The sequence below is a fragment of the Crocodylus siamensis genome, chromosome 1, assembly GCF_052110815.1.
Source record: "Crocodylus siamensis isolate JL-2025a chromosome 1, ASM5211081v1, whole genome shotgun sequence".
In the NCBI taxonomy this organism is placed as follows: Eukaryota; Metazoa; Chordata; order Crocodylia; family Crocodylidae; genus Crocodylus; species Crocodylus siamensis.
The window spans coordinates 1,311,967-1,335,064 of record NC_143395.1 but is presented as its reverse complement, the minus strand read 5'-3'; the positions used below and the strand labels follow the sequence as shown (position 1 = coordinate 1,335,064).

At 45.1% G+C, this 23,098-nt stretch overlaps 1 protein-coding gene across 3 annotated transcripts in view; it reads right to left on the bottom strand.

Moving 5' to 3' along the window:
• FZD3 (frizzled class receptor 3) overlaps nt 1-23,098 on the bottom strand; it is a 98,883-nt gene that overhangs the window by 39,170 nt on the left and 36,615 nt on the right. For all 3 annotated transcript variants that reach the window (XM_090024994.1, XM_090024849.1, XM_090024906.1), the window contains exons 3-4: nt 8,284-8,480; nt 4,061-5,078 (exon numbers count right to left, since the gene is read on the bottom strand). In XM_090024994.1, coding sequence (XP_089881120.1) covers nt 4,061-5,078; nt 8,284-8,480 — 1,215 coding nt within the window. The remainder of the gene's footprint in view (nt 1-4,060; nt 5,079-8,283; nt 8,481-23,098) is intronic.

Genomic DNA, 23,098 nt, shown 5'->3' with positions numbered 1-23,098 from the left:
ACTCGCTGAAGGCTCAGATGATGGTTAGCATTTTTTAGCAATGAAGTATTTTTTAATTAACGTATGTACATTGTTTTTTTTAGACATAATGCTATTGCACACTTAATAGACTACAGTATAGTGTAAACATAACTTTTATATGCACTGGGAAACCAAAAAATTCGTGTGACTCACTTTATTGCGATATTCGCTTTATTGCAGTGGTCTGGAATCGAACCCGCAATATCTCCGAGGTATGCCTGTGCTTGCACTATGACAGGAAAATCCCAGCTCATGTGGAAAATTATGGGGGAGGGAATTGCTAGCAAAGGTAGCATTGGGCTACAAGTAATTTTAGATGACAACAATACATAGCTGATCCATATAGAAAGTGTTAGCTGGAAACAGATTAGATCAGATGCAATTACTGAGAACAGAACCTTAAATATGGGATGCTACTAAACCAGTTTCCCCCATTTGCATGTAAAGAAATATGATGGGTACGCTCTATACTGCAAACTCACTGTGCCAGGCACTGCCACAATCACCTATGCCAAGCTGCCTTATACATGCTACCTGCTGGACTGGACTGGAAGCAGCACAGCAGTGTTTGGGAAGGCACTGTTAGTTAGCCTGGCCACAGTGCTGCATGAACATGGCTACTCTGCTTCCAGTACAGGAAGCATACCAATACACTTCCAGTATGCCCACTTATCACTATAGGTATTTGAGTGTGCCCTGCCTTGTACACAAGCTTATGATGGAGACATACTCCTGCTGTTCTTCAGGTCTTGAGATCTTCTACTACCTACATTACTAGCTGTTTTTTCAAGGTTGGTATAGAGATATTTTGCTCTCCGTTGGCCTCACTGGGTACAGACAGAAGTGACAATTTTCACCCAATCTGGCCACAGAAATCGGTTTACAGCTGTGACCAAACACAAGTGCACAGCTGCAGACTGCTTAAAAAAAATGTCTGCTCAGGTGAAAGTCTGAAGCCTCATTGCATGAGGGTTCAGATGAAGACATTTCAAAGCAGAATGTCTCTTGTAACTTGCTACCTGCAAACTTCCGAGCTGTTTTCAGAATGGGAGGGGGAAAAGGGAGTTTGGTCTGGGGTTTCTTCAGTCCCCACTGAAGGATGAGGCAGGTGTACTAAGCCTCCCAAGGTGGTGGTGCTCCAATTCACCCACCCTACCCTCCAGTGCCAGCTGCAGAACCCCTAGAAGGAGCTCCCTCTCCCCATCCTCCCATTCTGAAACAGGAACAGGCTGAGAGAGAGGAGGGGCCATTGGGCTGGCAGCTAGCAGCTAGATTCCCCTCCCTGTTGGAACCAACAATGAACTTCTGTTTGGTCCAGGGGATCATTGTAACTGAGAGCAGTTCCTACAAAGCCTTCAAAATTATAGCAGGGAGATGCACTTCTGTCTGCGCCTACTGTTCCCCTCCCACCCCCTCAAATAAATCCATGAAATGTTAATATGTTTCGACAAAAGTAAGATTCAAAGAAGGGGGATGAGGGGTTGTGTTGCTTTTTTTTTTTTTTTTTTGAAAAAAAGAAGTGGTTGTCACTTTTATTTAAGTAAACTTGCTTCAGTTGTTAAATACACTGCATCTGGTACTAACAGGCCAAAAGCTGACATTCAGTATTTGCTGTTTTCCCTCCACCAACTTTTAGCAGGTATTCTCAGAGGTGTGTTTGTAAATGGTTTCTTTATGGCAATTCAGATTCTAATGTTTCAGCCGATGTGACCCTACCTACTATTGCCTTGGGAAGACAGAGGAAGAACCAACAATTCACAAAAAAGTAAGTAATAGATTACTGCACATGTCCTGAATCCTCAAGAAGCACTGCCTACAATGATCACACAGCCAATTTATTCCAGAGATTTAATTACACTTTATGGCTCCTGTGAGTGGTAACAGCAACCAGAATATCCCACGCACAGGAATAACTCAACAATGACTCCTACTGCAGAGCATCTTGCAGGGGAAAAGCATTACTACCTCAAGACTGTGCCTGTTGGGGCTCTTACACCACAGCAATTCCCAGAACAACTGTTAACTGTTATTGGTCCCCGTCTGAGCTGGCAGGTGCGACATGACAGCATTGCAATGAATAGACAAACTCGCTGCACTTTAAATGCAAATTCATGCCATGGTTGCAAAAAAAATGATCCAACTCCAAAACAACAATTTAGTCAGCCATTGTGTTGTGGGATCAAGTTCTTAATAGTGCAAAATCTGAAGTTTTATTGGGCATAAATTTGCTGACCTTAAGTTCTGCCCGAGTAAAAACTAAATGAAGACTGGATTTGGGCCAGGAGAAAAGTAGTTTTCAAATATTTTAAGATTATCTAAAGAGCATGTGAAGACTCAGAAACTGGGCCCGAATTTAATCTTCCCTCCCAACTAGCTTTGACTATCCAAGGATACTTAACTCCCCTACCCATCCTGACACACACACAGACATACACACACCTGGAAGCCTGGATAGTTTAATTGGAGAAGCATGTTCAGATTAAGGGGGGTGGGGGAGGGAATGAAAAGATTGAGGGAAAAAACCTTCTAATATTACTTAGAGGCTATGGCTCCTTCGACCCAATTTGCTGTGAATGGAACCATTATTGTTCCTCCATTAACAATATAATGATTCCTGCTGAGCCTTTATAATGTTAACGGTATCCTGGAGATTCGAGTAGTATTTTACAATATACTGACATTGTTCCACTCACCAGGATTTTGCTAGTTAGGACCCTGCATATTTCAATCTTTAAACTACTCTATACACTGAATTCTGAAGAAACACCATGCTCTCTGACCGTAGGTTACATATGTGTTGGACTGGAATTTTTTTTATATAACTATACGTACATTTTTAAAATAAAGATTAACCAATTCCACGTTACAAAACAGTAGACACAAAAAGCAGAACAATGAGGAGTCAATCAAGCAAATGAAATGGAATACACCCATTCACTGATATTTCCTGCCATAAAAGTGCTCAAACATTAGGTGGAAGTGAGGAGCATCACCCTCATATAATGCAAGAGGAAAAACAATAAAAAGGGCTAAAAGGTAATATAAGGAGTACCGAGTCATATAAACTACTCCAAACCAGGAGATGGTATTTTCATGGTATTAAAATACAAGCTCTGGTGATGCACATGGTATTCTAGCTCCTGTAGACGAATTTTGTTATATAACCTCCTTCAAATAAAAGTACTTTCCAATGAGATACAAAAACAAATGTCATTCTAGAAATGCCTATTTCTATGCTTTAGAAACAACTTTTTGGCACAAAACCCCTAGGCTTCATTTAATTAACTTCTCTCCTAGAGTTGCTTCTTCTTAACCTGTAGTTGCAACAAGATAATACCATTTAAGTGCTGGACAGTCTGGCACCTAATATTTTCAGTAGCTTCTACTTCCATGGTAACTGTATCAAACATTTTGATCAGTCAAGTGTAACTTTTTCTTTTAAATAATAAAACCAATAAGCTGAAAGCTCAGGCTTTTTACACAGGTTAATTTAGACGATATGTTAAAAAAAAAAAAGTTGTTTTGATGCATACAACCTGTCTGAGACCATGAAAATCTGTAAGCTAAAACATGATTGAACAGTTAACAAAAAACACAATGGAAAATTGTTAAACAGACTAATAATGATTTTCATTTTCATACCATTCTTCTTTTAGGGCAGATCTTAAATATCCGATTCCCCGTCAAGCCCATAAACTCTGTCCTTAGAATCAGAATGAAAATACTTTCCACCCCACCAAGTCCCCAGGTGTCATAAAAGCATCAGACTGACAAAAACATGAAAAGCCACACTATCTATAAACAAGAAGTCAGTTCTCTAAGGCTGTCACAGAGGTTCACAGAACATTAAATGCATTTGTGGAACTGCCTTGTAACAGCTAATCCTCAAAAAGTGCATTTCAACAATAAGAATAATTCCAGGATCCATCCCTTTTCGGAGCAGCAGCTGCTTTTGTGAGGGATAGCAAATTAGTCCTTAAGACAGCTTATCCCTTCCTGTTTCTTTGAATTTCTGGATATGCCACTTTTGTTTCCTCACCTGATAAGGGCACGGGATATGATATTCTCTGCAGCGTTCTTGTATCCATGTCGTCTCCCACACACCTCGGTAAGCCTGCTCATAGAAATAGCAGCCAATTACTACCAAGAGTGGTACAAGGTATAAAATGCTGAACACGCCAATCCGGATCATGAACTTCACCAACTTGTCCTGGTTTTCTTTTTCTAATGGGATTTCAATGCGAACCCGATTGAGGGAGATAATGCCAGCTAGCAGCAGAGAAACTCCAACCACCACATACAGGCAGAGGGGAGCAAGAACAAAATATCTTAGTGCGTCCACGTCATAGAGGCCAACAAAACACACGCCACTAATGTTGTCACCTTCAATTTTATTCATTGCTAAAAGGATGATGGTCAGAGTTCCAGGAATGCCCCATGCACTGGCGTGGAAGAGCAATGCTTTCTTTTCAATTGCTTCACTGCCCCACTTTGGCACAGCTGCCAAGAACCATGTGATGGTAAGAATGACCCACCAAACACTGCCAGCCATGGTAAAGAAATAAAGCACCATGAAAAGCATGGTGCAAGCTTTGTTGTGAGAGCCCTGTGTCACTGTAGAAGCCTTGTACTGGGCAGGACTAGATGCATTACAAGCTACTCGGTCTTCAAGCAAAAAGCCAATGAAGAAAATTAACGACACCATCATGTAACAGACGGCGTAAAAAATAATGGGTCTTTCTGGATAGCGGAATCGTGTGACATCAATCAGGAAAGTTAAAAAAGTAAACAAGGTGGCAGAAAGGCAGACGATCGAAATAACTCCGATGAAGTAACGGGCAAAGGAGAGTTCTTCACGCCTGAAGTACATGTTTGGACAAGGAGGAGAACAGTCTCGTACTCTCAGGAAAGAGTAACCCAGATCGGGGTCTATTTTTAATTCCCGGGGGCACCAAAAGCCATAGTCCCGCTGCACTGCCACTGGGGTCTCTTCTGTGGGCTCCCCAGCTAAATTGAGGTCAACAAGACGAGGATAAGGCTCATCACAATCTGGGAATCTAAAAAATAAGATATCTTAAGTTAGAAATGCATATCATTTATTCACAATTAATTAATTAATTAATTAATTAATTACATTAAAAGATGCATATTTTACCCATTTGTCCCAATTCAGAGTAGGTCTTATAAAACACTTAAGTATTCAAATACTCTTACAGCTTTCTAGGACTACTCAATCACTAAACTTTAAGTATTCAAGTGGGTTTTTTAAAGTTTTTTAGGAGCAGATTTGTGTTGACAGCTCCTGCCATGTATGACGCACTAAATTTTTTTTTTATTGGCTTGCTATAATTTGCTTTAACAAGAAATAATTTTTCCTGTTTTTATTTAAAAAGTTACTAAGCACAGAATTATACTGATACCAGTATCAAAAGTTTTGGCAAAGTTTTAAACTTTCATCAAACAAAGCTCAGTGCTCTTGACAGCTACACACCTTTTTTTTAAAAAAAAAGAAAAAAGGGAAAGAGTGGATTCTTCTCTCAACATTTCATTACATGGCAAATTCTGCAGTAGTTCATATAGTCTCCTATTCTTGCCTTCTCATGAAACTAAACGGTTGCCATTTGCCAATTGCTTTCGATGAGGTAGATGCAAAGCAACATGGCTTCATCATTTTCTTCAAATGGAAAAGGAGAAAGGTTGTTACCTGTGTTAGTCTGAAGCAAGGCAGAAGGTGGGGCAGGGCAGCACTTTACAGATTCTGACCAGTTTGTCTAAGGTGACATCCTGCCCTGCTTTCTTCATATGGAAGGGAGGTTGGTCTTCAGCAAACTAATCACAAGCTCCCAGTGTTTACACAATGCAGGACAGGGTAGCACCTTAGAGCCTGCCTGGTTGTAGCAGTCCATTTCATTCAGGTGAGCATGGTGCCATCCACAAGAACAGACGAATCATTTAAGTCACCCAGGGTTCCTACAGACATGTGGGGAGTCTGTTCTGATGCGCTGGAAATCCAGCGCAGAGTGGACTCGATGAATCAAGTCTGTGCAAGCATGGAAACTGATGCGCTCTGGCAGCCTTCCGCGTCACGTGCATCAGCGTCCCCAGCTGAAAAAATGGCAGCAGGGTCCTCTCAAGTAAAACACATTGAACTTTAGTTCAAAATGCTGTGCCACCGTTTTTCAGTGTGTGGATGCTGATACATGCAATGCACGGGCACTTTTAATTTGCATGGCTTGCTAATTAAAGTGCCTGGTGCTGGGTCCCAAAGTATGTGTAAAAATGCCAAGGTACTAGCCTGTCCTGCCTGGTGCCTCACTTCAGACTAAGATGGCCATCTATCTCTCTCTCTTGCTTACAAAGGCACTGAGGCCAAGCTGCACTCAGGGGAGACTGATCCTGAAGCAGCAGCAGGAAAACAGGACACTGAGATGAAGGACTGCACGCAGAAGAGAAACTCTAAGGAAAGGAGAGACATACAGCTTGCATATGAAGGAGAGGAGACAGCAGCAGTGGGGGTTAAAATAACATAGGGGAAGGGAAGTGCTAATTGTATAGGTTAGAAGCAAGAATGGGCTCACAGGAAAGTTATGCGATGGAATAAAATGTGAAGAAAAGGGAGGGTGAGATGGAGACAAAAATAAAGGTGAAGAAAACAGCAACTCCCCAATGCCAGAGACCAGGATACTGTAAGTGGAGTCTTATTCTAACCAGCCAACAAGAAGGTTTAAATTTTAGTGTGCCTTTTTAAGATGTAATTTTGGTTCTTAGCCATTTGTGTATTTTGGGGTTGGATCCAAATGTAAAAAGCAAGAAGTCCCCTAAAATTTAAAATGTCATGATCCATAACTGACAATATTGTCTACAGCAGGAGTGTTAAACTCATCTGGCCTTGTGGGCAGCACTGGGCTGGTGCTCAGGCTGTATCCGGCCTACAGACAGGCCCTGAGTGCAGCCGACAGTGTGCACCTAGGACCAGCCCCACACATCCTGGATCCTGTACAGCGTGTGGGCCCGGTCCAGCACATGTTACAGCTGCATGTGGGTTTAATCTGAGACCCGCAGGCAGCAAGGGAGGTTGGATGAGAGTGCTCCACAGTGGACCGTTGACAACCCTGGTCTACAGTACTTACGCATTTTTTTTTGTGTTGCAGGAAAGGAAAAGTTAATTTAAGCAAGATTTAAATTGGAGAAGGTTTTAGAAAAAACAAACAGACACCTTTTTACATGTTCTTGGAAATAGCAAAGAATGCTTAGACAGACTTCGTGCATAGACCGAAGCCACTCTAAAGTGAAGAACAGATCAGAAATAAATAAATGGCACATATTGTTATAAGCGTCTCTAACAAGTCTTGTAATTGGATTGGATAAAAGCTTCAAGAGTTCTGTTCTTTGATGCCACAAGTGACAAGCAGCTGGTATGGATGGGACTGTCTGGACCCAGAAGATAGGTTGTGTGTCATTAGGGAGTCTGGGGGGAAAGGAAGGCTGGCCTTGAAGGATCTGGCTTATGCTGAAGGAGGGACCAGACAGCTATGCAGAAAGCCAGAGACAGAGAAGACTTTTTGGCAGCACACCAGGGTTGCATTTGTGGCCCCTTTATCTTCATTAGTTAAAAGTCATCAATTAAACACACACAAAAGGAAGCAAGTTTCAACTGTGCCCATTTATATATATCCTGTGTTGCATGCAGCACAGAAATATCACCTGCTAACAATGTGCCCTAAAGCAATCCCCTTCACATAAAATTGAAGTTTTATTTGCAAACAGTCTCGGGGGTGGGGTGGGGTGGGGATGCTTGTTTAAATTTCAAAAAAATGCTTGACATTTTACTCTCCCATCAGAAATAAGACACCAAAACCTATAGACCTCAGGTAAGTATAGTTTTGCAAGACTGGATTAAAGCTGTAAAGTGATATTAACCCATGACCACATAATTCAGCTTTACCCAGACTGATTCATTGTGCAAAAATAAAGGAAAAATCAAATGGAATTAGTATACCCATCTCCTTAAAACTACGCATGCCTTATCTACTTTAATTACTTATAGGTGCTGTCAGAGTTTTGAGGGGGAGGGAGAGGGAAATGGCAGAAATATGAATTCAATTTCCTCTCCAGGAAACAGCCTGTTACACTAAACAAAGAACAGACAAAATAGCCATATTTGTAGTGGAAAACTCTGATGTACTGAAGAGATATTTTAAAACATCCTGGAATGTATTAAAAGGTTTACATGGGGTTTTGGAAAAAAACAGATTTGCTCACCTGTTGCATTCCATATCCTCTGGCCAAGAGACTCCAAACATCTCCATGAGTTTGGAGCATTCACTGTATGCCCGCTGGCAGAGCCTCCGGCACGGGAGTGTGACACGTCCATATTCCATGCAGACAGGAGCATACAGGGCACATAAAAATGGCCGAAAATCCCTTGAGCATTCCAGATTCACCATAGGATGAAACGGCTGGAAAAAAAAAGTTAAATAGCTCTAAGCAACAGTTGCAGAAAGCAACAACAGTAAACCACGTTTTGTCTTGTGACTCATGCTGGCTTTTTTTTCAATCATTCTGGAAACTCTAGCTTTTGGGAAAAGCTGCAAATGTCAATGCAGCACTCAGACACCAGCCTTCACCTGACACAAAAGGATACTTGGAGAGGCTGTCATTTAGTACAGAAACTAAGACGAAGTCACAGAAAAACACAGGTACTCAGTTTGCATTGAAATCAAGGAGGGTCTGGGCCTAGAATGGTCCAAAAGGTACAGAATGGCCTCAGCCCAGGAAAACTTGTGCTATGCATCTACTTTGATTACAGGCAAAAATCTACCCTGCCTTCCGTTGCAATGGTTTACATTCATGACACAGCTAAGAAATCAAAGTCTACAAGACTGGATTACAAAATAAGAAAAAAAAATTCCATGGTTGCTTAATCTTGTCTGTCTAAATGCAGACCCATCGAAGACTGCTGCTTTCTTAGCTGGATGCCTTAGCTTGCGTACTGGTAATGATCCCTAACACCCTGAAAAATATTGGAGAAGGCAAGCTGCCTTTTGGGATAAAGTAATGCCACAGAATTTTATAGTAGGATTTTTAAACTATTCTTGCCAGCTGAAAGCTGATGAGACTCTCCTCCCTTAGTATCTACTATAGAGTTTGAGCTGGAGTTGCTTCTAACCCGATACCAAGTTCCAAGTACTTCCAGTCCCATTCATCTTACCCAAGCAAGATATGAACACACTAAGCAAGCCAACTGAAATTGCAGCTCTTTCATCACAGATGTATCCCAAAATGGAAATTAGGCTTGGCTCATGAGCTGAATTCACTCATAAATTCATTCTTATAAATTTACTGATGGGTAAGAAAGATTTACTTCCTTTAACTTGCAAGAAATAAATCTGTATTTACCTTGAAGCCAAGTTAGGTGTCATAGTGACTGACCAAGCACTCAAGGTTTTGACGAGAGAAAACATTATGAAATCAGGGCCTGTAAATAATATGAGAGAAGTAGGTGCCCAAAATAACCATATTTAATGCCTTGGGTAATGTCATAAATCATAACATCCTAAGTAGCGCTGACAGCAATTCTGAACTGCAGCTCTTAAAGGAAATCCAGTGATACCAAGGCTCTTTAAAGTTGAATTTCAGAACTGAAGGGTCTGAAAACCCCCAAAGTTACTTGATTTCATAACTATAAAAGCAGGTAGTGAATTCTCTTGGGAACGGGGGAGGGGCACAAGAATTATGTGAGAAAAGGGGGTTATGTGTTGCTAGCCTGTATTACCATACTATCTTATTATTGCCATTTGGAAATCTAGTCATATTACTAGGGAAGCAGTATAAGTGTATTGCACAGGCACATGGAGAAAGTTAGAAAGGCCAAGACACATTTTGAGACAGCTGGCAAGGGGCATGGGAGGCAATAAAAAGGGATTCTACAGGTACGTTAAAAGCAAGAGGAAGACCAGAGAAACCATAGGTCCCACACAGAATGCAAAAGCAATCTAGTTACAGATGATCCACAGAAGGCTAAAACATTTAATGGATTTTTAATGCATTCTATTTAATGCATTTTTTAACTGATCTTCACAAATAGGCTGAGCTATGAGATGATGAACACAGTTGGCAGAGACAGGGACAGAGATGAACAGCCTAGAGTAGAGGAAGAACAGGTGAGAGATTACTTAGAGAAGCCAGATGCCTTCAAGTCAGCAGGGCCACATGGGATGCACCACAAGTTACTGAAGGAACTGACTGATGTCATTTCCAAACTTCTGGCTACCTGCCTTGAGAACTCATGAAGGTTGGGTGAGTCCCAGGTGATTGGGAAAGGACAAATATATAGTGCCCTTCTTTAAGAAAGAGAAAAAGGAGGATACAGGGAACTACTGACAAGTCAGTCTGACCTCAACACCTGAAAAATCATGGAGGTGGCACTCAAGGGATCTACTACAAAGCATCTAGAGGAGAACAGTGATCAGGAACAGTCCGTATGGATTCACAAAGAGCAAGTCACGCCTAACAAACCCAATTACTTTCTATCAAGTGACAAGCTCTGTGGAGGTAGGGAGGGTGGGAAGAGCAGTGGATGTGATATACTTTGACTTCAGCAAGGCTTTTGATGCTGTCTCCCATGCCATTTTTATAAACAAGCTAAAGAAAAAACACATCATTTATTAGTAGATGGAAAGGGAGACAATTCTAGTCTTCAAAAATCACTGAACAATGGTAAAAGCCAAAACCCCCTAAGATTTATAAAAAGAGTGTTGGGGTTTTCTCTAATAACTGCAAATCAATACTTTTGAGACATGGAAGGGCTGCATTTTTAAATCACCATTTTCTTAGTTCAGCTTTTCCCTCATTAAGTCAATGGAATAAGACATCCAGGAACATGTCCTCTTATGAATTAAATCAGTGATGCTCAAACTCCTGCTCATGGGGCTCTCTCACCTGTCTGTGGGGCTCTCCAAAGGTCCACTAATTCTGCACTTGGGGGTGGGGGAGAAATGGTGGCAGTGCTAACAGCCATGGCTTTGGAAGCTACTGGAAGCTGCAGTACATAATGCTGCTACCATAGGCACTTTTACACATGCTCCAGAGGTGGAGGGGGGTACTTTAATTAAAGCAGCTCCAAGAGCTGCACTAATTAAAGCACAGCATCCTCTCATGTATTAGTGGCCCCACACTTCAAAATGGCAGCACTAAAGCTTGTTCGACAAGTGCCCCGATGGTATTTTGAAGCTCAGGGATGCTGATACACAAGATACAGCAGGCTGCTAGAGTGTGGCAATTACCATGCTCCTGTAGACTTCACAGTTTCATAGTAGCTAGGGTCAGGAGGGACCTGAACAGATCATCTAGCCTGACCCCTTGCCACAGAGAGGAATGAATGCTGGGTCCACAAGACCCCAGACAGGTGATCATCCAATCTCCTCTTGAATTTGCCCAAGGCAGGGGCGAGGACCACTTCCCTGGGAAGCCGGTTCCAGATTTTGGCCACCCTAACCATAAAACAATGCCTTCTGATCTCTAACCTAAACCTCTTTTCCATCAGCTTATTACCATTGTTCCTTGCCACCCCAGGTGGTGCTGGGGAGAAAAGGGCTCTACGTATTTGCTGTTGATCTCCCCTGATGAGTTTGTAGGCAGCCACCAGGTCCCCCCTCAGCCTCCCCTTGCCAAGGCTGAACAGGTTCAGGTCCCTCAGTCTCTCCTCATAGGGCCTGTCCTGCTGCCCTCTCAACCAAGCAGGTGGCCCTCCTCTGAATCCTCTCCAGGTTGGCCACATGCCTTTTGAAGTGCGGTGCCCAGTATCTGTTTCACAGATCTAGACAATAAGCAAAACTTAAGCAAGAGAACAGCTCGCCTCCTCTGAACAGTGTTGCATGACAGCTACACTTCACAAATTAGAGTCCCACCAACACACTTTCCTTTCTGGACATTTCTAAGTAACACAATGTTCTATTTGGCACAACTGACACAGCACGATGTAATGCAGATGCAGCGCTGGTACAATGAATTTCCTAGCAGCAAGCCCACAGCAACGACTGCTTTGGTCAAATTTCTGAAGACTGCTGGTTCAGGGCCCATGGTAACGGCAAACCTTGGGTAGGTGTAATGTAACAAACAGGACCCCCCTCATGCTGGCTATTTTGTTCTCCCTTGAAACATGGCCCATCTCGCCTTTGCACCCCATGCCTTTCTACCAAAGCAGCGGCCTTGAGGGGAAACAAGGAAATAGTGTACTGAATTTCAGTAGTCACTTTGTTTTAGAAGCATGCAACTACAGTACTTGGCAGCTGTCCAAATGATAGGAACACAGATTTTGCTTCCTTTGAACCCAGGAAAATTCAGTATCAAGCAACCTGCAGCACAGAGAGGAACATAAGAGTGTATGGTATACTCATGCCATGGCACTCAGTGGCCAGCAACCACAGAGACACTTTGCAGCTTGTGGAAAAGGGAATCAATCTTTATGTGAAGAGCTATGCCATCTGCTAACACAATTTTACAGCATATTTCCAGCAAACAGCAATTAATCTTTGCCCAGAGATTGCTAGGCAGAGCTGCCTTGTTTCTCAACCTACAGTAGGACACTTTCCCATGCCACACCGCAAGGGCCCCCAGGGTCACCACTGATTCAGAGCTTGGCAGCATATGGCTCTGGCCAATCGCCAGCCTTCATGCAACCTCCTTCTCTAGCCCTTGGGTATCCTCATCATAAGTACACTTGCAAGCCTTAAGCCAGGAAGTCTCACCACCTTCCCTGCACTTTTGCTTAATGTTATTTAAAACCCTTTACACCCAGCCTTCCCCTTACAGCCATTATTAGTTCTCATATACTTTCTCTGCTGCATGCATCTAAAAGCTTGCGTGGCAATGGGAACTGAAATACAACTCATTTTTATACACTTCAACATCTAGGGAACAACTTGCAACCTTGACACCTGGCAAAAAAAGAGGCCAATTCCAGTGACATTGCCTGGATATCCTCCAGCAGCATCCCTTCATCCCTGCAAAACAACTCAACATAAAAAGGGGATCAAAAGGATGAAAGAGGAAATAGATTCATAGATGCTAGGGTCGGAAGGGACCTCAATAGATCATCGAGTCCGACACCCTGCATAAGCAGGAAAGAGTGCTGGGCCTACATTACCCCAGCTAGATACACATCCAGCCTTCGCTTGAAGACCCCCAGGGTAGGGGAGAGCACCACCTCCCTTGGGAGCCCGTTCCAGACCTTGGCCACTCGAACTGTGAAGAAGTTCCTCCTAATATCCAATCTAAATCTGCTCTCTTCTAGCTTGTGGCCATTATTTCTTGTAACCCCCGGGGGGGCCTTGGTGAATAAATACTCACCAATTCCCTTCTGCGCCCCCCCTGATGAACTTATAGGCAGCCACCAGGTCACCTCTCAACCTTCTCTTGCGGAGGCTGAAAAGGTCCAGTTTCTCTAGTCTCTCCTCGTAGGGCTTGGCCTGCAGGCCCTTAACCATACGAGTGGCCCTTCTCTGGACCCTCTCCAGATTATCCGCATCCTTCGTGAAGTGCGGCGCCCAGAATTGCACGCAGTACTCCAGCTGCGGTCTGACCAGCGCCCGATAGAGGGGAAGTATCACCTCCTTGGACTTATTTGTCATGCATCTGCTGATGCACGATAAAGTGCCATTGGCTTTTCTCATGGTTTCGTCACACTGCCGACTCATGTTCATCTTGGAGTCCACTAGGACTCCAAGATCCCTTTCCACTTCTGTGCCACCCAGCAGGTCATTTCCTAGGCTGTAGGTGTGCTGGACATTTTTCCTCCCTAGATGCAGCACTTTGCATTTCTCCTTGTTGAACTGCATTCTGTTGTTTTCTGCCCACTTGTCTAACCTGTCCAGGTCTGCTTGCAGCTGCTCCCTGCCCTCCGGCGTGTCCACTTTGCCCCATAGCTTAGTGTCATCTGCAAACTTGGACAGAGTACATTTCACTCCCTCATCCAAGTCGCTGATGAAGACATTAAAGAGTATCGGTCCAAGGACCGAGCCCTGCGGGACCCCACTGCCCACACCCCTCCAGGTCAAAACTGACCCATCCACCACGACTCTCTGGGTGCGACCCTCCAGCCAATTCTCCACCCACCGGACTGTGCAGTCATCCAAGTCACAGCCCCTTAACTTGTTCACCAGTATGGGGTGGGATACCGTATCAAAGGCCTTCCTGAAGTCCAAGTATACGACATCCACCCCTCCTCCTGCGTCGAGGCGTTTTGTGACCTGGTCATAAAAAGAGACTAGATTGGTCAGGCACGATCTGCCTGCCACGAACCCATGCTGGTTTCCCCTCAGCATAACTTGCCCTGCCGGGCTCTCACAAATGTGAGCCTTGATAATTTTTTCAAAGACTTTGCCAAGGATGGAGGTGAGACTAACTGGCCTATAGTTGCCCGGGTCCTCCTTCCTCCCCTTCTTGAAAATGGGAACCACATTGGCCCTTTTCCAGTCCTCCGGGACTTGACCCGTGCGCCACGAGCGTTCAAATATTCCCGCCAGTGGCTCTGCAATGATGTCGGCCAGTGCCTTCAGTACCCTCGGATGGAGCTCATCCGGGCCTGCCGACTTAAAGGCATCCAGTTCTTCCAAGTGACCCTGCACCACCTCAGGGTCCACGCATGGGAGTCTGGTGCCTTGCTGCTGCCTCCCCACACTCCCAGTGAGAGACTTGTTGTGCCTCTCGCTTAGGAACACTGAGGCGAAGAACTCGTTGAGGAGTTCAGCCTTGTCCCCTCTGTCCGTCACCAATTGTTTCTGCCCATTTAGCAGGGGTCCTATTCCTCCCTGGGCCTTCCTTTTACTCCCTATATATCTAAAAAACAATTTCTTATTGTCTTTTACTTGGGTTGCCATCCTCAGCTCCATGGTAGCTTTGGCCTGTCTAACTGCCTCCCTACAAGCACGAGCAGAAGAGGTATATTCCTCTTTGGTGATCTCTCCCTGTTTCCACTTTTTATGTGCTCCCCTTTTGGCCCTTAGTCTGCCCTGGATTTCTCTGGTCAGCCAGGGAAGCCTCCTGGCCCCTTTCCCTCTTTTACCTCTCACGGGGATCGTCTCGCTTTGTGCTTGAAGGATAGTTTCCTTAAGGCACAGCCACCCTTCTTGGGCTCCCATCATTTCAAAACTACTACTCTGTAGTGCGTCCTTCACTAATCGCCTGAGTTCGCTGAAATCAGCTTTCAAAGTCCAGCACGTTCACCCTACTAGTTACCTTACCCACTCGACGCCTTATGTTGAATTGTATTTTTAGGTGATCACTGTCCCCCAGATGGCTACCGATCTGTAGGTCCCCTACTATGTCATCCCCCGTTGCCAATACCAGATCCAGTAAGGCATTCCCCCTAGTGGGACCATGTACCTCCTGCGTCAGGTGGAGGTCCTGTACACAGGTTAGAAACCTGTGTGAGCGGTGGGCCACTGGGTCCCTTGGCTAAGATAAACCCTTGAAAACAACAGCTGGCCCTATGATCTGCCTGTGAAATACTTTCCAAATTGATCCGGACCCCCACAACTGGGCTTGGGCAGATTTGGGAATGGTGAGAGCATATGCTTGAGAACATGAGAAGTGCCCATGCTGTTCTTAAAACTGGTTTGGATTTTCCCGGGCATAACTGATCAACAGACCTCAACAAATCAGTACTGCTGTGCTCATAACAAACAGGAAAGCAATTCATTTTCTCCAGTACCACAAACCTGTTCAATCCCAGCAACAAAGGTATTAACACATTATGGACTTTCTCTGACAAGCAAATGTTTATGACAGTAAGCTGTCCACAGTGATCCAAAAATACTTGTGTAACCATGGAAAATACCCCTATGCTTTTCTATATTCAGAGGCACGGACCCAGGAAAGGGAAGAGAATTGGATATGTACCTTCATATACTGCCCCACCTGTGAGAGGATCACATTGCATCAAATCCATCTATCATCTCAGAGACTTCCCAGTATGGCAACCCTGTAGAACAGGACATGCTGAGACTGCCTTGAACATTTTTCCAGCTGCAAAGTGATTGCGCACTAACCACTTGGAGTCTAGATACACAAGTGTAGAACTTTGTTGCCGCTCTTTCCCGCCCCAGTGTCAGAGCAGCTCAAATTTCAGCAATTATGCACTGCAGAGCCAAGGCAAGCTTGACATAATAGGGACCTATGGGGAAAATGCAAAATCCAGCATTGCCCGTGAAAGCAGGCAATGTCTGTGAAATCTGCAAAAAGAAAGAAAGAAAGAAAACTTGCTGAAAATAGAACGCATTGTGGTGCTGTGTCCGGGCTGTACAGCTAACTGGGAGGTTGCCAGCAGACAGGGGAGCCCAAGATGGCTGCTGCCCGTGCCCCTGATTGGCTCAGGGCTGCTTATCATCACGTGGCCCCACCCCAGTCTACCAATCGGTGGCAAAAGGTGGGGCCACATGATGGACAGCCCTCACAGCCAATCAGTGGTGAGGTGTGGGGCCACTGGGTCCCTTGGCTAAGATAAACCCTTGAAAACAACAGCTGGCCCTATGATCTGCCTGTGAAATCAGCTGGCTGCCTCCTGGAGTTGGGTAGACCCCTAGGCAAACATCTCCAAGAATGCAGCCTTCTGTCTGAGTTTTGGAGCTCTCTGCTCATCAAGCCTATATTTTAGATCAGAAGACAATCCCTACCACTCAGTGCTCTCAGTACAGCTCCAGCAACTACTCACCACCCTCTCCAGTTCCCGAGAACAGTTCCAGTTATTCCATCTGCACATCTCTCACAACCAGTCTCAGTACCCTTCTATAGTTTCTTGAATACAAAAGAATTACCAGATTTACTTAAATGGGGAAAACCCCCTCCTCTTGAATTCAAGTACAAAGTGGGGGGAAAGTGGCACCTGCAGCTCCAGTCCCAACCCAGACTCAGGGTCAAAGCCACAGCCACTGCTGGCCCCCATCTCTGTCCTGTGTTGCCTCTGCCCACCCCCCATCTGCTCCCCCCTCACCCAACTTGCCCTTAGTTCTGATACTTACCTGGTAGTGGCAGCAGCTCTGGCCCCATCCCCGACTTCAACTTGGTCCCAGGGCTGGGGCTGCTGACATGGGAACCATTACTGCCTGGCTGGATGGGGTCAGAGCTACAGCCTTGACTGAGGGTAAGTGGCAGCACTGGAGGGGCTGGGAGAGAACAGTCAGCAAAGGGGCCAGGAAGTAAAGTGATGGAGAGGGCACACGAGGGATGGGCAGCAAGTGGCAGGGTAGGGCAGGCACAAGTGGGTATAAGCACTACAGGGATAAGGCCACCTGCCCCTTGCTGCTGTTCTCCCCCTCTTTCCCTCCCCTATAGTGGTGGAGGGGACAAATTTAAAGATAATCTTTCACTAATTAGATTCTATACATGGAAAATTCATAATTTTGCTGTAATCTAATTATTGGGGGAAGTCTTCAATTTGAAGTCATCTTGGATTCAGGTAAATACAGTACATACCCCATATTTAAAATGGAGAAGACAAGCCTGCTGCTCATAGTGCATATGCAATAAAGCACTAAAATGAAACTGCAAGAAAAGGCAGTCTCATTAACCCTGCCAACCTTACACAGGCCTAGGATACAATTCTGCTTCTGTTCATTTCAATAGAAGGTTTGCCAGAGCCAAGATCTCACCCCTTTTACAGTAATTTTAGGGGTATCTACATGGTACATGCACATAATAAGATAGTGTGTGAATTTACACTGCAACAGGTACTGTGCATGAACTCCAGACAAACAGGAAGTGCATACTAAATGCAAGGTAATATTCCATTTTTTAAAAGGTAAAGTAAGCAACCTTGCCCAGCAGTGCTTGTAGTGTGTAGCGAGGGCACGTCCACACAGGCCCCACACTGATCTCAGGACCACTGCTGCCTACTGACTATTGCTTAGGTGTGAATACCAGCAATTAGGCAAAGGAAATGGTTCAGAAGGAGTCCAGAGCATGCTCCTGAAGACCGTCTTCAGCCCTAGTTTTGAAACTGGCTCAGTCAAGCCCACTTCTGAGTCATTTACTCTGCTGATTTCCAAGCGAGTGGGTGGGACACATTACCAGCAGCTGTCATAGGATATAAGCCATATAGACAAGCCATGAGTGACCATACAGGGAGTAAGCATAGAGTACCTAATGCACTAGAAATTCACACCTTAACCTACACTGTGCTTCCATGCGCTAGTTCTCCAGTGTAGATCAGCCCCAACTATTCTCCCCCTCCCCCAATCTGATATTTGTATTTGCACAAGGGCAATGAATCTAAAAAGGCAGCAGCATGGCTAAAACTGACATTTCCCCCCCTTTTTGCCTTTCCCTGCTTGGCAAAGGCAAAGTCATTTCTCAGATTTTCAGTGAACCCCGATGATCCGCACAATGGCCTTATTATGCAGGTTTGGATGCTGTAACCATTGTTATTCCAGGCAACAAGAACTGCACCAAAAGCTAAAACTCTACTCCTAATATGGCTAGCAAGGTTATTGTTCTGTGATGATGTTTAATTCTGTCATCTCAGAGGTCTTAAGCTCTGCCCTGTCAGCTATGCAACTCCTTATGCAGGAGACTTTTTTTTTTATCCAAATCACATGGCTTTACTCAAATATTTTCAATTAGAATTGTGTATTAAATTATTTTCAATGTACTTGTTGGGTTCGCCAAATACTCTTTCCATTTAACTTTATTGTGCAAGATTGCAGAGAGAAGTGATTGCTTTAGTTGAAACCCAACTACTGTGGCTAGCTCAGAACTCATTCCTTTGGGGAGAACAGACTTCGCATACCACATGTGATGCATGCTGGCTTTCTACTATAGTCATTTGAAGCCAACTTCTAAAATTTGGAAAAGGCATAAAGACCAAAGTAGTCAAAAGGCAGCAAAGGCACATTTAATTTGCATCTACAGGACTACAAAGAGAAGCCATCTGTTCTTAACAGAACAGCTTTTCCACTTAATTTTAAATTCTTTAGTCCTGATTAGAGATAGTGAAAGGGCGGTGTTCCTTCTTCAATTTGCACTTTCACTAAATATGGTCTTTGTTTTAAGAGCTCATGAATGCCAGTGTTGTCCTGGTAACAATTTTCTTTTGCAAGGAAATGTGACGTTCCGATACTGAGACTGGTTTAGACTCTTCTTCGCACTCTACATCCGAGTTGCAGGGCTTCATGAGAACTCCAGAATGCATGAAAACAGTAAAAACATTGCAGTTGCTTACAGTCAGTTTAATTTCCATGCACAAGTTTAAGCCCAGGGTCTGAAAGCAGGGAAGCAAATATTAGGGGGCTGTTACCCCTGAATTTGAGCTTTCTAATTCACTTCAACAGGCTCCTCTCATAGAATCATAGACAGTGAGGGTTGGAAAGGACTTCAGGAGGTCACATCTAGTCCAATCTCCTGCTCAAAGCAGGACCAGCCCCAAATACATCATTCCAGCCAAGGCTCTGTCTAGCCAGGTCTTCAAATCCTCCAAGGATAGAGTCCACAGCCTCTCTGGGGAGCCTGTTCCAGTGCTTCACCACCTTCCTCAAGAGAAAGTTTTTCATCTTCTTGTCCCCTGTCATCCCTAAGTTCTTTTCTGCAGAATGGCTGCCCAACCAGCCAGCCCTCACCCGTACTGGTACATGGGATTGTTCCATCCTAAATGCAGGACTTTGTATTTGTCCTTGTTGAACCTCATGAGATTTCTTTTGGCCCAATCCTCCAATTTGCCGAGATCTCTCTGAACCCTAGCCCTAGCCTCCAGCGTATCTACTACTCCCCCCAGCTTGGTGTTATCTTCAGACTTGCTGAAGATGCACGCTGTAACAGCTGAAAGTTGTGTCTGTGTGGTGAAGGTGCTTGCTGAATGCTCTGTGAGGATTAGACCAGGTGTTTCTTGTTGTTTGTTCATGCATTGTGAGCTGTATGTTGCCACTAAGAGTTTAATTAAAGTAAAAGATTAGTAAGGCCTTGTATGTAGTGAGGCCTTGTAAAATTAGTGAGGTCTTGAAAGTAGTAAGGCCTTGTATGTAGTGAAACAGTTAAAATTAACCTTATCAGAAAAAGGCAAAGGCTTGTACTGCTATTGGTCAGTCAAAAGGAAAGTTCGTAGTGTGAGTGGCTGTGAGTCAGCGTCATAGTTCAGAAGTTATAAATTGGCTAGCACATCCAGAAATCAGCAGAAGGAAGAAACAGCACTGTGAGAGAAGCTACTAATTTAAAGATTAGCTGCTGACCTGGATTCGGTGGACCAGTGGATCTTGAGGAGCCTGAGGACTGAATACCAGGGTCCTTCTCAGTACCCCTCGGACAGCTCCTCTCATAGAATCATAGACAGGTGAGGGTTGGAAAGGACTTCAGGAGGCCACATCTAGTCCAATCTCCTGTTCAGTCCTCAGGAGATCAGAGACACCTGACTTCACTGAGCTTTATAGAAGAGGAACTTGTCGTACATCAGGCATCAGAGGGGACTGCCGATAAGTTGCCAACGCGAATTGTTATGGTCTGTCATTGCTGTCTTGTTATACTATGCATAGTTGTGTTTGTTAAGTCAATAAATCTTTCTTAACTTTTTACTCCTGACCACTCTCTCAGTCCCGAACCCTCCTGCGGGTGGCTAGGATACACGCTGTGTCATCTTCCAGGTCATTGATGAAGATATTGAACAAAAATCGGCCCCACGACTGACCCCAGGGGCACTTCACTTGATACCAATTAGACATTGAGCGACTGATTACTACTCTGAGCCCAATTCTCCAGCCAGCTTTCTATCCACCTTACAGTCCATTCATCAAGCCCGTATTTAGATTGCCTGCAAGAAAGCTGTGGGAGACCGCATCAAAAGCCTTGCTGAAATCAAGGTACACCACATCTACTGCTCTCCCCTCATCCACAGAGCCACTCATCTCATCACAGAAGGCAAATCAAATTGGTCAGGCATGACTTTCCCAGGTGAATCAATGCTGACTGTTCCTAATCCGCCACCAGGGGTGGGCAGACAAGAACAGGATGGGATTCAACACTGACAATTGCAAGGTGATGCACCTTGGGAGGAAGAACCAGCACCATACCTACAGGCTGGGGAACTCCCTTCTTGTCAGTGCAGAAGCAGAAAAGGATCTTGGAGTCATTACTGATGCCAAAATGAACATGGGCAGGCAGTGTGGGGATGCAGTCAGGAAGACCAACTGCACCTTGTCATGCATCTCAAGCAGGTCCAGGGAGGTGATCCTCCTCCTCTATGTGGCACTGGTCAGGCCACAGCTGGAGTAGTGTGTCCAGTACTGGGCACTGCACTTCAGGAGGGATGTGGACAGCATGGAGAGGGTCCAGAGGAGGCCACTCGCATGATAAAGGGCAGCAGGGCAAGACCTATGTGGAGAGGCTATGGGACCTGAACCTGTTCAGCCTCCATAAAAGAGAGGGCTGGGGGGGAGGGGGGGGGGAGGATCTAGTTACAAACTAGTTAGAGGGGAGCAGCAAGCACTGGGGGAGTCCCCGTTTTCTCAAGCACTACCAGGAGTGACTAGAAATAACGGTCACAAGCTGGCAGAGGGTAAATTCAGATTAGACATCAGGAGGCGCGACTTCACTGTCAGGGCAGCTAGGATCTGGAACCAACTTCCAAGCAAAGTGGTGCTGGTTCCTACCCTGGGAGTCTTTAAGACAAGGCTAGATGAACACCTTGCTGGGGTCGTTTGACCCTAGTATGCTTTCTTGCCATGGCAGCGGGTCAGACCTGATGATCTGCTCAGGTCCCTTCCGACCCTACTAACTATGAGACTATAATCACCTTCTCCTCCAAGTACTTAGAAATGGATTCCTTGAGGATCTGCTCCATGATTTTTCCAGGGACTGAGGTGAGGCTGATTGGTCTGTAGTTCCCAGGATCCTCCTTTTTCCCTTTCTTAAATATGGCACTATGCTTGTTCCTTTTCAATCATCCTGGAGCTCTACCAATCACCAACAATTTTCAAAGATGATGGCCTGCAAGGTGATATTGGTGACCACGGTGGATGACTGGAGACCCTCTGGGTTAAAATCCGTGGGGAACACGGCACAGGGGACACAACTGTGGGAGTCTACTACAGACCTCCCACCCAAAATCCTGAGCTTGACCAGGAGTTCGCTCAGGAACTGGCTGAGGCCGCATGCTCCAGGACCATGGTTGTCATGGGTGACTTCAAATTACCTGAACATCTCATGGGAGGATCACTCAGCAAAATTTGAGTGGTTGCAAAGCTTCCTTTTGTGCATGGATGACCTCTACCCGACTCAAGAAGTCTATGGGCCAACAAGAGGCAAAGCACTGCTCGACCCGGTACTGGCTACTGGGGATGACCTAATCGGCAACCTAGTGATCGATGGGAAGCTGGGTGACAGCGACCACAAGCGGACAACCTTCACCATAAGCTGTAAAGCTGGCAAATCAGTTAGCAACACAGAAGTCCTTGACTTCAGAAAAGCTGACTCTGACAAGCTCAGGAGGCTTGTCAGTCAGGCCCTAAGGGACCATGACCCCAGGGAGAGGGGAGTTCAAGAAGAGTGGTTGCTCCTCAAGGGAGCAATCCTCAATGCACAAGCTAAGTCTATTCCACCTCAGAGGAAAGGCAGCAAGAGGGCACAGCAGCCCCCCTGCTTTCCAGGGACCTAGCAGACCTCCTGAGGCTAAAAAGAAAGGCCTACAAAGGTTGGAGGACGGGATTCACCTCCAAGGAGGATTATTCTGCACTGGTCTGGTCCAGCAGGGAGCAAACCAGGAAAGCCAAGGCTGCAACTGAACTCCAACTAGCTTCGAGCATCAAGGACAACAAAAAGTCCTTTTTCAGATATGTGGGGAGCCGGAGGAAAAGCAAGGGCAACATTGGACCCCTGCTGAACCAGATGGGGCAACTGACAACTGACGCCCAGGAAAAAGCCAAACTATTAAATGGGTACTTTGCATCAGTCTTTCATCAGTCCCATGGGACGCCCATGCCCGCTATGGGACAGGGAGGTCTGCGTGAGGGAGATCCCCTGCCCTCCAGAAATGCTGACCTCGTGAAAGAACACCTTGAGAAGCTGGATACCTTCAAGTCAGCCGGCCCTGACAATCTAC